At 41.1% G+C, this 17889-nt stretch overlaps 2 protein-coding genes across 2 annotated transcripts; both read right to left on the reverse strand.

The window, feature by feature from the left end:
* Positions 1-1721: 1721 nt before the first annotated feature.
* On the reverse strand, positions 1722-5963 carry TSPYL4 (TSPY like 4). The gene has a single exon (XM_004044566.5). It carries the CDS (start codon positions 5901-5903, stop codon positions 4509-4511), a length of 1395 nt encoding a protein of 464 aa, XP_004044614.2. The 5' UTR covers positions 5904-5963; the 3' UTR covers positions 1722-4508.
* Positions 5964-10126: 4163 nt separating this feature from the next.
* Positions 10127-10919, reverse strand: LOC129534503 (small ribosomal subunit protein uS7-like). The gene has a single exon (XM_063707348.1). The coding sequence runs from the start codon at positions 10895-10897 to the stop codon at positions 10127-10129; it is 771 nt and encodes a 256-aa protein (XP_063563418.1). The 5' UTR covers positions 10898-10919.
* Positions 10920-17889: the final 6970 nt, after the last annotated feature.

A 17889-nucleotide genomic window follows, 5' to 3' on the forward strand; every position in this document is an offset into this window, starting at 1 on the left:
TGTTACAAGGATTATCAAAGTAATATGTGCACTTCGAAGTGCCTGACATATCTCAGATCTTTTGAGGAGATTGTGAAGCCAGGGAATAAGTAACTGAAACAAGATCAAATATCCATGTCTTAAATTGTGATTCTCTAGGACAGGAACTCAGTAATTAAAAATATAGGCAAGGGTTTGTTTTGGTTTTTCTTTGTTAATGATGAAAACATTTAAGGACGTTGAGTTAACTGGAGATAAAGCAGCAGCACCAGGAGTAATGGGGAGAAGGGCCTGATGAGAAGGTCAGAGAAGCCTTTTATAAGTGTCTGGCTTGCACTGAATGCCCAGAAATGGAAGCGCAAGCAAAGTGTTGTGTGAGGACCAGGATAATTATGCAGTGTCACCACTACTCACAGGGATTATGGCCTGAGAAACTAAAATGATACTTCTTAGGTGACCAGAGGATGGGAGAACTTCTTAACTGGTTTGGAGGTCCACATAAAGAATAATTGGGGTCTAGAATTAAGGAAGAAAAAGCCATACAAAGAAATGGAGCAGGGCTATAGCAGTGAACCAATTGGTTGGTAAGTGAAACCTGTAAGATGCCTAATTGAGTAATTTAATTACTAATTTTATTAGGCTAAACAGAACAGAAACCATGCTAATCTGTAACAAATAAGTGGCGCCAGCCTATTAGAGTAAATGCTATTGGTTAGACTAAAGCAGATAATAAACCAAGTGTAGGAAAAATGGCATTTTCTGATTACATCCAGAACAGGCATAGAAAAGGTATAATAAAGCTTGAAACAGGTGGCTGACAATGCAGAAATCAATCACTGAACTGAAAAGGTAAAATGAACATTGTTAGAGGAATTTAGGATTAAGATGGATGTAGAGTTTGCAAAAGAAAACCTAGCTCTCTAATACTTAAAGTTCTCCAGCCCTAGAAAAAAATACCTCAGCAAGAAATTGCAAGTAATAATTGCACCAAGAGTCAGCATCTATTTAACTGTATGTTTAATTAAGTTTCTAACTCAAATGAGAAATTTTGGGCCATTTTTGTCAAATTTTTGCTTAGATGGCTACAAATACTTGGCAATTCATTTTCATAGATTTTGCAGCATCCACAAAGCCCTCCTTACTGCAGAGAATGCAGAGGTACTTATCCAATAAACCTTCATGTAATTGCTGCTATACAGCAAAACTATCATTACTGGTAATTAAAGTTGTGATACCTGATATCATTTGTCTCTAGACATTTTATTTCATATTTTCTTGGTATTCTTTTTAAAGCCACACACTGGTGTAAGAAAAGAATGTTAAGTAGCACTGACAGAATACACAATAATTAATTCTTCCAAAAGTCTATCTTAAGCTTATTAGATCTCGGAAGGCACAGTTAATAATAAATGTAATGAACAAGGATGCTGCATAGACAAGTTTTCCACTGAAAACAGTATTTTAAGTGATACTATATGGTGCTTCAATTACCACCAAAAACTGCACTGGTTATGTAGAAAAAATAATGCTCATGAGTATGCAGTTGCAGATGGGCTCCTATTTACCATTTTTCAGGTGAAAAATCTTGGAAGGTTTGGTGGCTGTTGCCTTTTTTTTTTTTTAATTTTCAGGATGATAGTTACTGGTATCATTTGATAACTTTAATGATTTCCCAACCTTAAGTTAACCTAGACAACACAGAATTTTTTTAATTATTTTTATTTTTTGATGAAAACAAGAAATACGGTAGTGACACTTTATTTTTCCTTCAAGCACATGGGAGAAGACAAAAGTACTAAATGATATTGAGTTTAACAGAGAAATTCTACTAGTACTTACACTGCTTAGGAACATAAATGTCAAGTACATTACTAGGGCAGGAAATATCAAGTAAGACAACAGAGTCATATTTTTCTTTTTGAGGTTATTTTCACAAGACATAGCTATAATTTGTAAAATATTCAGACTATTGAAAGATCACATTCAAATTATATTTCTAAGAATACAGCCATATATGAACAGAGAGCAAAACAAGCTAATACATTAATGAATATTCACTGAATTCTTCATACTGCACAGGACACAAATTTGGTATTTTTGCACATGTTGTCAATTATAAGCAAAAAGCAGGCCTGTAAACATCAATTTTGTCATAGGCTGAAACAGAGAAAGGAAATGGATTTTACTCAAAAACAGTGACATAAGGAGCATATACCATTAATCTTCCACACATATAAAGGTCAGTCCTAGGATAATTGAGAGAAAACATCGACTTACATTTTGTTTACAAAAATCTACTGGTGAATTCACGGACTTAGGAAAAATTGAAGGAAAATCTTCCTCCAAGCATGCTATTTAAACCCCAGCCCCTCTTCCCTGGAGAGTACCTCAGGGGCCTCCTCTCCCACCCCTGATCCTGCAGGGTCTTTCCTGTGAGCCTTTCCAAACCCACTCCACAGCAGGCTCATTCCTGCTCTGGACTTTTACTCAGTTTCCCAACCTAGATTAACCTCTCCACTGTGTGTGTTCAGACCTCCTAAAACCTCAGGTAGCTTAGGGCAAGGCCTTCAAAACCAAAGGGGAAAAGGGTGATGGTGGATGGTCTTTATCACCACACATGATCATAACTAAGCCTTGACGGCATCACTGTCCCACCTACTGGAACTTGTCCCTGAAAATCCACACAGATGCTACACATCCCCTTATCCCCTACAAGGAGGCTGGAGATCTTGCACAATGCAGGCTGCAGCCTGCTTCTTCATTTGTTAGGAGCAGGGAAGGAAATGCAGAAGCTGAGAAATGAGGGCCAAGAAAGCCAGGCAGTAGGATGGAGACCCAAGGGACATCAGGGCAGAAACAAAATAGTACAAAGGAGAAGAGTGACCTACAAAATGCTACCCTAGACACATTTCCAAGCGGTCCAAGGCCAAAAAAGAATTTCCATCTTTAGAAAAGTGGAGTGAAGCTAAGTTTTGGTTGCCTTTGCTCACATCACAAAGGCCTTTGCCTTTGACCCGTCCTGAACCCATCACTGTGAGGCCCTTCTCTCTCTTTCCAGCTTCTCAAACTAAAAACTCAAGAAATACACAGGTTTCGGCAGAACAGATGGGGTAAAAAGATAAAGATGTCAAAATCTGCCTAATTTAACACTGCCTATAACTAAACAATTAACCTATAGGTCTCTCTTTGAAACTTTCAGACCTTGCTAAAAGAAGTGGGGTGGAGGAATATGGGCAATAAGAGATCTGGAGCCCATTTAATCATAACCTTTCTCTCTGAACACAATCAGGGAAAGAGCAAATTAAACAAAAAGCCTGCTTTGCCAGTTTTGTTTTCTGTTAATAAGCTAAAACTGCTTCAGAGTGAAAGGGAAGAAAAGGGATGGGAGGGAAAGGGGGAGGGAGGGGGGAGGGAGGGGGAGGGGGAGGGAGAGAAAGAGACAGAGAGAGGCATAACAAGTCTCACATTCCAGAAATATCTCTTCCTCAATGCCCCAACTCTGGCAACTTTTGTCATGTTCAGAGTGGGTGCAGGCGGGGAAAAGAGGAAATGCCTAAAGAAGTTGCTCAGATTAAGGATGGTTTGTTGGCTAGGAGTCAGAAAGACTAAGCTGGAAGGGACTGCGTTCCAGCCTTGCTTTGGGCACTGTCACATATGACTGCCCATCCTGGTGGTAGGGGGTGTTCCTGTGAGCTCCCTGGGAGCTACGTCTGCAGATAGTTCCTGATGAGGCAGACAATGGTGGCCTAAGCAAAGTCCAACCAGAAGGTGAGAGCAAGTAGGGGTGGGCTATAGCACAGGCTTCATACTCACCAGTAGCTGGTCATGATGCAGAGTAACCAAAGGTACAAGAAAAACCAATGTGATAACATAGAACATTTTTCATCTATTACCTCAGTCACGCCTAGCAGTCACCCATCAGCCACCAGCTTGTTCTATCAGATAACCAGTAGGGTGGATGGCACAAGCCCAGGAAGGCAGCTGGGATCCAGTTGGTGGTAGTCTGGAATGTCCAATTTGGGTTGATGGCCGGGTTAAGATATCAGTTTTGTCTTGCAGTGGTAATACCCAAATAGCTTACCATAAGTACATGGGTATCAGGACACAGCCAGCATAAAGTATGAAGCCCAATCAGTTATTTGTGAAGATGTATCAAGATTCTTTTGGGTACAGAACCACTTAAATTGGGAGAAGACCATGGTCACAGACAGGGTCCAAGCCATGCAAAGAAAGGCAGTATGGTACACTATATCTATAGTATCATACGCTTGGCATAGAAGCCATAGAAGGCCATGCACTTGAAACATGTTAACACAATGCAGAAAAGCATGAAGTCCCAGAGGAAGAATGGCATAGGCAGGTAAGCCAACAATCTTGCAACCGATTACTGAAGATTTAGAAGTACCAAAGGAAAAGATAATCCACAGTATGAAGAGAAAGCAGATGGAAGACTGCATGCTGTTGGCCAAGCATAGGTCCAAGAGGAGGTGGTAAGGAAACTTGTGCAGAAGCTTCTCACAGGACAGAGATTAGCCAGACTGGAACCTGAAGGATCTGGCACTCTCCACTGGCTGCCTTTGTGGGCCTCGAATTCCTCTACGGGGCCCTTCACCCATCAGGTAGTATTGTAGGGGATTGGGCCACAGTTCTCCTTTGATAATCTCTGCAATTCTGTCGAATTCTAGAAGGCTGTGGTCTGAAAACCAGTTGAAGAAACTAGGGATAGTGTTCCCTTCCCGGTTTCTGTGGATATGAGCCTGGGGGTCTTGGCCTCGGTGCCAGCGGATTGGAGTGGAAAGAGACACCACCCGGCCAGAGGATCTGCGTTCATATTCCTTGACGAGCCCCTCATTTCGGAAGTAGGGGTTGCCCTGAAAGATGAACTTGAATTTGCAGCCTGCTCTGGGGTGTTTAAGCTCCTCCACCTCCAAATTGATCATGTACCTCAGCATGTCTTCATCTTGGCCACTGATCATAGGTGACAGCTGGGGGTGGTTTCGAAAGGCAGTAACCCAGAAACCTGGGATATTCTGGATAATGAAACTTCTGCGCTGCATGTGGAGCCTTCGCATGCGGCCAAACTTGCGCTCAAGCTGAAGGAAGGCCCTGTCAGCCTGGGCATTTACGTTTGACAACTCTTGATCGATGGCCTCCAGTGAGTCCATGCAGTTATTGATCTTCGGGGCCCTGGGCCGTGTCTCCTCTTTCACCCCTCCTGCCACCTTTTTTTCCTTCTGCACTACCTTCTTTTCCTCCATCGCCGCCCCTGCTTCTCCCTCCTTTTCCACTGCTGCCGAGATGGCGCATTTTTTAGTCGTCACTTCCTTGGCCTTCTTGCCGGGTATCATCTGAGACCCCAAGCCCCCTGCGCCACAGGTTTCTAGAGCCTTCTGCCCAGCAGGGCCACGGGGCTCTCCAAGCTGACAGCCATTTTTCTGGCTGCTGTCAGCAGCCTCGGCGGCAGAGGCTGCTTCCAAACCTTTCGTAGAAGGTGGAGCATCCTCCTGCCCGGCTTTGGTCGCTGCACCGCCGCGACTGCCGGCAACTGGGACGCGGAGCGCGGGGCCACAGTCGACAGGATCCTGGGATGCACCCCCCTCCGCAACGGTTTCCAGGCTGCCCCCACCTGTGTTCGCCATCACCTGTGTCGCCTCGGTTTCTTCACGGAGCCCTTGGCACTGGTCTAGGTCCGGATCTCCTGAGGCATGGTCGGGAGCAGCCAGGCCGCCGGTTTGGGCGAGAGGGAGCTTGTTGCCCCCATCCAGGCCGCTCATTTTGGAAGAAGTCAGACTAGTGTGAGAGGGAGAGTTCCTTGTCCTCCGCAGCGGCCGACCTCTGCCCGAAACGTCTAGCACCACCCCTCTTTTACACTCGGCGGTGCTACCATGGCAACTGGTGATGTCAGGGCGGTAGCGTCGTAACATCGCGCGAGAACTCTCTGCGCGGGTGACTACGCTTATCAATCCATCGTATTCCTTTGTCTTCTTGTCACAAAAAGAATTTCGTCAGTCTGGAAGGGGAGTTTTACTTACGTAAATGTATGTAGACCAGACTCAAGCATGTGAGAACTGTGTTAATGTGGATTTCTAAGCCTCTGAATGAATTTCTAAGGCACCTAACCTATTGTTTCTGAAAATATTTACTTTAAAATAAGGTGAGTTACTGTCTATTCAAGTCAGTTCATAGGGCTTCTCATTAGTAGGAAAGTGGATTCACGAACTCACAGGCCTTCCTTCTTTTAAGGTGTGGATTCATGGCTATTACCAAAGAATTTAAATGAGCAGAGTCTGATTTTTAAAGAGAAGTGTTGCTGTGTTGTTATTTTTAAAATTAAGGAGCAGCTGAAAGGCAAACTTCTCTCATCCTAACAAGACATAATAAAGGAATATTTCGATTTGTCTTACAGATTTTAAAGTTTATATAATTTGGCCAACATCTGCAAAACAAGTGGACAATATTTCCTCTTCACTTTTAACAAAGAGTAGCAAAATGTTTTTCCTTACGTAGAGGTGACTGGCACACGAGCACAAATTTAGGCTTTTAAGCATTACTGAAAGAAATATCTCAGGGGATTTTAATTTCTAAACTGATGCATATGTTCTTTTCCTCAGGTTACAATCTTAATCTAAAAGTGGTTCCTGCTTCATAATGCTTGTGGACATGAAGCTAACAAATCTTTTCAAAATGTGTTCATGTGGTAATTCACTGCAGCACAGGAGCAATAATCAGCTATGTGCAGGCATCTATGCTACTGTCTCTTAAAATACTTTAACAGTAAGGTTAGTTATTGTCTATTCGAGTCAGTTAGCTCTTACAATTCATTTGATAGTGATTATCAATCAGTACAATATATTAGTTTGTTGGAGTGTGAGAATAATGGTGTTAATCCTTAGAAAAATGCAAGACCAAAGGGAAATTTAAATTTTGCATATTTATGTTTAATGTCAAATTTATATTCAAATAAACGGTTATGATTATAACTCTTTGTAAAAGAAACTCCATTTAAGCCCCCCAGATTATGATCACTTTCAAATACAGGCTCAGAAGTACAGATTTAGAGAAAAAGGATTCCTTTTAGAGGAATACATCATATATACTGAGACTTCTAGCGAGGGAAGGAGTGTAGTTCTGGTTCAACTAAGATAAAGTACTGATGAAAGGTCACTGGCAGACAGTACGGAGAAACAGCCTGCCTTGCAGGATTTTTTGTATGCCTAGTCAGCCTACCCAAGGACAATGTGTCCAGAATGACCTCTTTACTGCCTGCCAGCTAATCAGTTATCCCATAAGAAATATGCAAACAAGATTCACACAGCAGAGAGCAATTATTTTTCTCGCCCTCTTTCCTCTTTGTCTTAATAAATGCTCTTTTTTTATTTGTGGGGTGAAATCAATCTATTGAGGTATCGTCTTTGTAAACAAATAAACAGCGTGCTATAATTGACTTTGTGACTTTGAATTATTGACACTGCTCTGTTTCTTTTCCAAAGAACCTTTGCACTGTTGAAAGAGTAACTTTTCCATTATAACCTGAGCCAAGATGAAGAGAAGCAGGGAATACTGAATGAAAGTTACTTTTCCATGCAGCAGGAAAAAACAAGTTTGCTACTATATAAATTTATAGAAAAGTATAAAATTACATGTGAACTTCTTTTTCTTTTTGTGTGTGCCAAAGTTTTTTAAAGATTTATATCTCTACTACTCAAAGCATTCCCATCTCTAGCTTGTATTAGTTCTGTCACCTGAATCATTTTTCACTCATAACCACCTGGCCATTCTTTAACACTCAGTTCATGTAGATTGTACTAGGCAGTTTAAATACATTAGATTTTATAAACAAAGACCCAGTGAGCACAGAGCAGTTAACATGCCCATGGTCACATATGTATTAATTGGCAAATTGCCTCCTCCCACCTTAATTACTTTACCTCCTTCCTTAATTACTTGCCATTTTGACAGTCTTCTGATTTCTGTATAGCCCTTATGACTTTTACTATCCAACTTAGTACAGTTACGTTTCACTTAATGACAGGGATTTTGTCATTATGGAAACATCATATAGTACATCTATCAAACCTAGCTGCAATAGCCTACTATACACCTAAGCTAAATAGTATATCATATTGCTCGTAGGCTACAAACCTGAACAGCATGTTGCTGTACTGAATACTGTAGGCACTTGTAACATAATGGTAAGCATTTTTGTATCTAAACATAAGAATGATACAGTAAAAATAGAGTATTATAATTGTATGGTCCCACACTTGTATATGCAGTTCATCTTTGACCAAAATGTTATGCAGCAAATGACCGTACTTATTTATCCTCTACTTTTTAACTTTATTGGTTGTTTCATTAAGGTCAGTTTTATCCCAGCTAGATAATGACTGCATAGCAGCTTCTGTAGCATCTACGACAGTATAGCCCAGTTACTATCTCATAGAATGTTTTAATGAATCTTGATTATTTAAGTGAAAATTTAAATTTAAATAAAAGTTTTAAAAAATTTTACCAAAATGAATAGTATGACTATCCTTGTGTTTCATTTTGAGGTGGGTGGATATATAATAGTAGCTATGAGTTATATTTTACATTTTTTGCACATTAGAATAATATATATTTTGTACACAGTAAAGTCTATTCTACTGGAAATTGGCAATAAACCTTACTACGCAGAAAAAACTACATCAGTGACTTATGATTCTATGGAAAAATATCGATAGAAAATGCCATGAAAATCTGTGAGGTAATTTTTATTTGCAAGGAGAAAAGATATTTAATGGAAGTTCAAACATAAATTAATACAGTCAAACAGGAATGACTTTACTAAAGTATAAAGATTGGAAAATTTGTGAAATATCCCCTATTGTTACATCTTTGACCAGCAGTTTCTTTTTCAGAATGATATAGTTTCTGGTTCATTATTTAGTGTTTTCTATATACCATATACTTTTAGGTGCTTAAATGTGTATCTCATTTAATTTTTACAAGGACCCTGTGAGGTGATATTATGACCTCCCCTTCCCTATGCCTCAGAAGAAATTGAGGCAATGAGAAATGAAGTGGTTTATCCAAGATCACACAGCAAGTGGTGGAGCCACAATCTGAATGAGGTAATCTGACTGGAGAGCCTGTGCACTCATTCACCATACTATTCTGCAACCTTTCACAACCCATAAAATGAAAAGCCACCTTCTTAGAAATAAGACTACATGACCATCCCAATTTAATGTTGAACTTTCTTCTTTATCTTCTTTTCCTTTACCTGTCTTAGTCCATTCTGGCTGTTGTAACAAAATACCATAGAGTGGGTGGCTTGTAAACAGTAACTTACTTCTCACAGTTCTGAAGGCTGGGAATTCCAAGATCAAGGCACCAACAGATTTGGTGTCTGGTGAGGGCCTGCATCCTGGTTCTTAGACTGTAGTTTGTTGTTTTTTGTGTTTTGTTTTGTTTTGTTTTGCTGTGTCCTCACATGGAAAAAGGAGTGAGGGGTCTCTCTGGGGTTTCTTTTATAGTGGCACTATTCTCATTAGGGCTCTAACCAGAGGTCTCTTTTATAGGGCACCGATTGCCCCCCAGAGGACCCCAGCTCCAAATACTCTCACATTGGGGATTAGGTTTCAATATATTAGAGGGGACAAAAACACTCAGTCTATAGCCTGCCCCCATCCATAAAATTAGTGACAATTGTTGAGGAAGTGCCCAATTACTAAAGAGAAACAAGAATTCATGATTCTCTGTTTCAATGCCTTAACAGTTCTCAACTCATCAGATATAACATTTATTTTTTACTTTTATTTTATTTTATTTTATTTTTAGATGGAGTCTTGCTCTGTCGCAGCCAGGCTGGAGTGCAGTGGCAAGATCTTGGCTCACTGCAACCTCCACCTCCTGGGTTCAAGCAGTTTCCCTACCTCAGTCTCCCAAGTAGCTGGGATTACAGGCGCCTGCCACCATGCCCGGCTAATTTTTTTTTTTTTTTTTTTTTTTTTTTTAGTAGATACAGGGTTTCACCATATTGGCCAGGCTGGCCTCAAACTCCCAACCTCAGGTGATCTGCCCGCCTTGGCCTCTCAAAGAGCTGGGATTACAGGTGTGAGCCACCGGACCTGGCCAGATATAACATTTCTTTTTATAACATGTTTTATAACTCCCTTTTCCTTTCTTGAAATTCATATTGTATATCAACATGCACATTTTTAAAGTCATTATAATAACTTAGTTGTAATTTTTTTGTTTTTTTGGTAGGGCTGCCCTGAAGGGCAGACAGGTTTATTGGGCAACAGCTGGGAAAATCAGTGGCTGGACTTGGCCACATGCTCCAAGAAGGCCACACGTCCTTCTTAATGGCATAGGAGTTGGAGGAGCCCTTGGCAGCATTGATGAGCTCCTCTGCCAGGCACTCAGCAATGGTCTTAATGTTCCGGAAGGCAGCCTCACGAGCACCTGTGCACAGCAGCCACATGGCCTGATTCACACGGCGAAGTGGGGACACGTCCACAGCCTGTCGTCTCACAGTCCTGGCGCACCCAATGCGTGTGGAGTCCTCCCGAGGACCACTGTTGATGATGGCGTTCACCAGGACCTGCAGAGGGTTCTCGCCTGTGAGCAGGTGTATGACCTCAAAGGCATGCTTGACGATGCACACAGTCATGAGCTTCTTGCCGTTGTTGCAGCCGTGCATCATCATGGAGTTAGTAAGGCGTTCCACAATGGGACACTGAGCTTTGCGGAAGCATTTGGCGGCATACCACCCTGCACTGTGAGGTAGGTACTTGGCATATTTCTCCTTCACTGCAATGTAATCCTGCAGGGAAATGTCACTGATGTGCACATCATCAGTGCTCCACTTTCCAAAGAGCTTGATGTCTGGGGTCTCTGCCACTGCTGGTGCTGCTGTCTCCCACGCGGTCATCCTGAGAACACAGCCTGAGTGTCTCTGTTGCTCGATGTAGACAATGCGCCACCCTGGCACAGACAGGAAGAGCAAACTTACTTGTAATTTAAAGGAAAAATAAAAGGAAAGTAATTTTTAAAATATCTATTTTAAAATATAAATGCTTTGACATGCCAACACTTCACGGCATGATAAATTAGTTAAATGGTTATACCTGTAGACTTACCAGTGTATGAAACTACTGATGCAACTCGATATAGGTGTATGGTACTAGAGACATAAGCAGCAATGCTCTTCTGAGATAGATTTTCTGAAATTTTCAGCAGCTTTATGATAAAGTTCTGGAGGAAAAGGACAAAATTTCTTCAATTCACATTTATATCTCTTTGATTATAAGACACACCTTTTTTCCCCACATTTTATTTAAGTTCAGGGGTATATGTGCAGGATATATAGGTAAACATGTCACTGGGGTTTGTTGTATAGATTATTTCATCACCCAGATATTAAACTTAGTACCTATGAGTTATTTTTCATTATCTTCTCCCTCTCCCAACCCTCCATCCTTAGATAAACCCCAGTGTGTGTTGTTCGTCCATGTGTTCTCATCATTTAGCTCCCACCTATAAGAGAATACGTGGTATTTGGTTTCCTGTTCCTGCTTTAGTTTGCTAAAGATAATGGCCTACAGCTCCATCCATGTTCCTGCAAAGGACATGATCTCATTCTTTTTTATGGCTGCATAGTATTCTATGGTGTGTATGTACCACATTTTCTTTATCTAGCCTATCATTGATGGGCATTTAGGTTGATTCCATGGCTTTGCTATGTGAATAACACTGCAGTGAATATAGACATGCATGTGTCTTTATGATAGAATGACTTATATTCCTTTGGGTAAATACCTATTAATGGGATTGCTTGGCCAAACAATCTGTCTGTTTTGAGGTCTCTGAAGAATCACCACACTATCTTCCACAATGGATGAACTAATTTATACTCCCACCAACAGTGTATAAGCATTCCTTTTTCTCCACAACCTCGCCAGCATCTGTTTTTTACTTTTTAATAATAGCCATTCTGACTGGTATGAGATAGTATCTCATTGTGGTTTTGTTTGCATTTCTCTAATAATCAGTGATGTTGAGCTTTTTTTTTCACATGAATATTGGCTGCATGTATGTCTTTCTTAGAAAAATATCTGTCCATGTCCTTTGCCCACTTTTTAATAGAGTTCTTTGTTTTTTCTTATGAATTTAAGTTCCTTATAGATGCTGGATATTAGACTTTTGTCACATGCATAGTTTGAAAAAATTTTCTCCCATTCTTAGATTGTCCTTTCATTCTGCTGATGGTTTTCTTTGCTGTGCAGAAGCTCTTTAGTTTAATTAGATACCATTTGTCAATTTTTGCTTTTGTTGCAATTGTTTTTGGTGTCTCTGTCATGAAATCTTTGTTCATTCCTATGTCCAGAATGGTATTTCCTAGGTTGTCTTCCAGGGTTTTTATAGTTTTGGGTTTTACATTTAAGTCTTTAATTCATCTTGATTTAATTTTTGTGTATGGTATAAAGAAGGGGTCCAGTTTCACTCTTTTGCATATGATTAGCCAATTATCCCAGTAACATCTATTGAATAGGGAATCCTTTCCTCATTGTTTGTTTTTGTCAGGTTTGTTGAAGATCAGATACCTGTAGGTGTGCAGTCTTATTTCTGGGTTCTGTATTCTGTTCCATTGGTCTACGTGTCTGTATTTGTATCAGTACCATGCTGTTTTGGTTACTGTAGCCCTGTATTATTGTTTGAAGTTGGGTAGTGTGATGCCTCAAGATTTGTTCTTTTTGTTTAGGATTGCCTTGGGTATTTGGGCTCTTTTTGGCTTCCATTTGAGTTTTAAAATAGTTTTTCTAGTTCTGTGAAGAATGTCAATGGTATGTTTAATAGGAATAGCACTGACTCTATAAATTGCTTTGGGCAGTAGGACCATTATAACAATATTGATTCTTCCTGTTCATGAGTGTGTAATGTTTTTCCTTTATGCATCTCTGATTTCTTTGAGCAGTGTTTTGTCGTTATCCTTGTAGAGAACTTTAATCTCTGTGGTTAGATGTATTCCTAGGTACTTTATTTATTTATTTATTTATTTATTTGTTGAGACAGAGTCTCACTCTGTCGCCTAGGCTGGAGTGCAGTGGTGCGATATCAGTTCACCGCAAGCTCTGCCTCCCAGGTTCACGCCACTCTCCTGCCTCAGCCTCCCGAGGCACTTTATTTTTTTGTGTGGCTATTGTGAATGGGATTGCCTTCCTGATTTGGCCCTCAGCGTGACTGTTTTTGGTGTGTAGGAATGCTAGTGATATTTGTACATTGATTTTGTATCCTGAGACTTTGCTGATGTTATCAGCTTAAGGAGCTGATGTTATCAGCTTAAGGGCTGAAACTACGGGGTTTTCTAGATACAGGATCATGTAGTCTGCAAAGCGGGATAGTTTGACTTCCTCTCTTTGGATGCACTTTCTTTCTTTCTCTTGCCTGATTGCCCTGGCCAGGACTTCCAATACGGTGTTGAATAGGAGTGGAAAGAGCAGGCATCCTTGTGTTGTGCTGCTTTTCCAGAAGAATGTGTCCAGCTTTCACCTATTCATTATGATGTTAGCTGTGGGTTTGTCATAGATGGCTCTTGTTATTTTGAGGTATGTTCTTTCAATACCTACTTTGAGAGTTTTTAACATGAAGGAGTGTTGAATTTTATTGAAGGCCTTTTCTGCATCTATTGATATAATCATATGGTTTTTGTCTTTAGTTCTGTTTATGTGATGAATCACATCATTAATTCGTGTTTGTTGAACCAAACTTACATCCCAAGGATAAAGCCTGCTTGATCATGGTGGATAAGCTTTTTGATGTGCGGCTGGATTTGGTTTGCTAGTAATTTGTGGAGGACTTTTGCATTGATGTTCAGCAAAGATATTGGCCTGAAATTTTCTCTTTCTGTTGTATCTCTGCCAGGTTTTGGCATCAGGATGATGTTGGCCTCATAGAATAAGTTAGGGAGGATTCCCTCCTTTTCATTTTTTTTGGAATAATTTCAGTAGGAATGATACTAGTTCTTCTTTGTACATCTGGTAGAATTCAGCTGTAAATCTGTCTGGTCCTGGGGTTTCTGTTGTTGTTGTTGTTGTTTTGGTTGGTAGGCTTTTTATTACTGATTACATTTCAGAACTCAATATTGGTCTGTTCCTGGATTCAGTTTCTTCCTAGTTAAGTCTTAGGAGGTTGTATGTATCCAGGAATTTATCCATTTCTTCCAGATTTTCTACTTTATGAGCATAGAGGTGCTCATAATATTCTCGGATGGTTGTTTGTATTTCTGTAGGATCAGTGGTAATATCCTCCTTGTCACTTCTGATTGTGTTTATTTGAATCTTCTCTCTTTTTATCTTTATTAGTCTAGCTAATGGTCTGTTTTATTAATGTTTTCAGAAAACCAGCTCCTGGATTCGTTGATCTTTGAAATTTTTTTTGTGTCTAAATCTCCTTCAGTTCAGCCCTGATTTGGTTATTTCATGTCTTTTGCATGCTTTAGGATTTGTTTGCTCCTGGTTCTCTATTTCTTCTAGTTGTGATATTAGGTTTTTAACTTAAGATCTTTCTAACTTTTTGATGTGGGAATTTAGTGCTATAAATTTCCTTCTTAACACTGCCTTAGCTGTGTCCCAGAGATTCTGGTATGTTGTCTCTTTATTCTGATTAGTTTCAAAGAACTTCTTGATTTTTGCCTTAATTTCATTATTTACTCAAAAGTCATTCAGGAGCAGGTTATTCAATTTCCATGTAATTGTATGGTTTTGAGTGAATTTCTTTGTCTTGATTTCTAATTTGATTTTGCCGTGGTTCAAGAGATTTTTTGTTATGATTTCAGTTCTTTTGCATTTGCCGATGAGTGTTTTACTTCCAATTATGTGATCAATTTTAGAGTATATGCCATGTGGGAATGAGAAGACTATATTCTGCTGTTTTGGGGTGGAGAGTTCTGTAGATGTCTATCAGGTTCATTTGATTCAGTGCTGAGTTCAGGTCCTAAATATCTTTGTTAATTTTCTGCCTTAACAATCTAATATTGTCAGTGGTGTGTTAAAGTCTCCCGCTATTAATGTGTAGGAGTCTACGTCTCTTTGAAGGGATCTAAGAACTTGCTTTATGAATCTGGGTGCTCCTGTGTTGGGTGCATAGTTAGGTCTTCTTATCGAATTGAATACTGTTTTGCCATTATGTAATGCCCTTCTTTTTTTTTTTTTTTTATCTTTGTTGGTTTAAAGCCTATTTTGTCAGAAGCTAGGATTGCAACCCCTGCTTTTTTCTGTTTTCCATTTGCTTGGTGAATTTTCTCCATCCCTTTATTTTGAGCCTATATATGTCATTGCATGTGAGATGGGTCTCTTGAAGACAGCATACCAATAAGTCTTGATTCTTTATCCAGCTTGCCATTCTGTGTCTTTTAATTGGGGCATTTAGGCCATTTACATTCAAGGTTAGTAATGATGTGTGTGGATTTGATCCTGTCATCATGAAGCTGGCTGGTCATTTTGCAGACTTGTTTATGTGGTTGCTTTATAATGTCCCTAATCTGTGTACTTCAGTGTGTTTTTGTAGTGGTCAGTAATGATCTTTCCTTTCCACATTTAGTGCTTCCTTCAGGGGCTCTTGTAAAGCAGGTCAGGTGGTAACAAATTTGGCATTTGCTTGTCTGAAAAGGATCTTATTTATCCTTTGCTTATGATGCTTAGTTTGGCTGGATATGAAATTCTGGGTGGGAAATTCTTTTAAGAATGTTGAACATTGGCCCTCAATGTCTTCTGGCTTGTAGGATTTCCACTAAGAAGTCCACCATAAGTCTGAGGGGCTTCCCTTTGTAGGCAATCTGCCCTTTCTCTCTAGCCACCTTTGACATTTTTCTTTCATTTCAGCCTCGGAGAATATGATGGTTATGTGTCTTGGGGATGATCTTGTGAAGTATCTTACTGGGGTTCCCTTTATTTCCTGTATTTGAATGTTGGCCTCTCTCACTAGGTTGGGGAAGTTCTCATGGATAATATCCTGAAATATGTTTTCCAAGTTGGTTCCATTCTCCTCATCTCTTTAAGGGACACCAATGAGTTGTAGATTTGGTCTGTTTACATAATCCCATATTTCTCCGAGTTTTTGCTCATTCCTTTTCATTCTTTTTTCTCTATTCTTGTCTGACTAACCAGTCTTCAATCTCTGAGAGTGTTTCCTCTGCTTGGTCTATTCTACTATTAATACCCATGATTGCATTATGAAATTCTTGTACTGTGTTTTTCAGCTCTATCAGGTTGGCTACAGTCTTTTCTATACTGGCTGTTTTGTCTGTCAGCTCTTGCATTGTTTTATCATTATTTTCAGCTTCCTTGGATTGGGTTTCAATGTACTCTGGTAACTGAATGGTCTTCATTCCTATCCATATTCTGAATGTCATTTAAGCCATCTCAGCCCAGTTCAGAACCCTTACTGGAGATGTGAGCCCATCCTTTGGAGGAAATAAGGCACTTTGGCTTTTTGAGTTGTCAGGGTTCTTGTGCTTATTTTTTTCTCATCTTTGTGGTCTTGTGTTCCTTCAATCTTTGAGGTTGCTGACCTTTGGATGGTTTTTCTTTTATCCTGTTATATTTGATGAACTTGAGCATTTGTGGTGTAAGGTGGACTCAGCCAACTGGCTTTGTTTCTGGAAGATTTTTATGGGGCCAGCACTCAGCTCCCAAGTCCTACACTTCAAGCTGTAATTCTGGGGGAACTTATATTAGGCCCTGACTTTGTTTTCTGGCTCCTCAAGGTTAGGAATTCACCGTGTTGGGGGAACTGAGGTGCTCCCGGACCACTGGTCACTACACTTTGATGGGTGGTATCAGCCAAAGTGTTTCATATTGCAGCAACAGGGGGATCTGTCTTCATTCACATGTGCCAGCAGCAGTGGTGGTAACAGCTGCAGCAGAGCACTAGCAGGTGCCATGCTAGCAGGCGCCATGCTAGCAGGCATTCACCACAGTGGCAGAGGAAATGCAGCTGCAGAGGTGGGGAGTGGAAGGAGTGGCCCCAGATGGTGACTGTGTGCACAGTCATGCTGGAGGTGGTGTTGACTCAGGGGTGGGTCACTGATGGGCACAGGTCTGGGTGCCTTTTCTGTGCCCTGCAAGCAGGAGTGATTGCTCAGGGCAGGGAAGGATCTGCTGTTGTCTGTGTAGTGTTAGTGCAAGGGTGGGGTGCTGGCAGGGACTGGGCTGGCTGGCTCTGTGCCCACCAAGGCTCTGTCTACAATAGCAGTCAGCAGGGGGAGTGGAGTAGACAGCACTCCCACATGCTGGTGGGGCAACGAAAGCAGAATCTGCCCATACAGACATGCTAGCAAAGTGATGTGGGGAGTTGGTGTGAGCCCAGGGGAAGCTGCATTATGAGGAGAGAGCATGCAGGCTGGCACATGGCTGTAGTGGCCACCCCACTGGAGCTCCCTGCTGGTTAAGCATGGTCCACCAGCACAGAAGGTATGGTGTGGGCCCCCAGGGAACCCGAGACCACCCTGCAAGCAGGAGTGGCCAGGCTGGGGCCCCAGGAGAGGCCAGCAAATCAAGGGGTGCTCAAGTCAGACCTGCCCAGTCTGATGGGCAAGACCACTCTGCAGAGTTCAGATCTGACAGTTCCCCTAGGGTTAACATCTCCTATGTGAGCAAGTCAAGCCTAGAGGGGACAGCCATCCCTAGTTGTACTCTGCTACAGATGCTCCCACATCAAACCCTCTGGGTTCTGCATCAGCTGGCTTGCTGGCCCTACCCCTTCTCTAAATAGCTCTCTCTGCCACCTTGAGTGTCCATGGTGGTCAAGGGGTTCCCTTCTGCCAGGGTTCCAGAGGCCGCGTGAGAGTAGGTTGCTCCTTGCCAGTTCAACTCACCCATTCCCTTGGAGCCAGTGGAAGCCAGGAATGAGTCCTGGTGTGCAGTA

The sequence above is a fragment of the Gorilla gorilla genome, chromosome 5, assembly GCF_029281585.2.
Source record: "Gorilla gorilla gorilla isolate KB3781 chromosome 5, NHGRI_mGorGor1-v2.1_pri, whole genome shotgun sequence".
Taxonomy (NCBI): Eukaryota; Metazoa; Chordata; class Mammalia; order Primates; family Hominidae; genus Gorilla; species Gorilla gorilla.

Coding starts and splice junctions, on each gene's coding strand:
- LOC129534503 (XM_063707348.1), bottom strand. CDS start 10,897: ATGACCGCGTGGGAGACAGCAGCACCAGCAGTGGCAGAGACCCCAGAC.
- TSPYL4 (XM_004044566.5), bottom strand. CDS start 5,903: ATGTTACGACGCTACCGCCCTGACATCACCAGTTGCCATGGTAGCACC.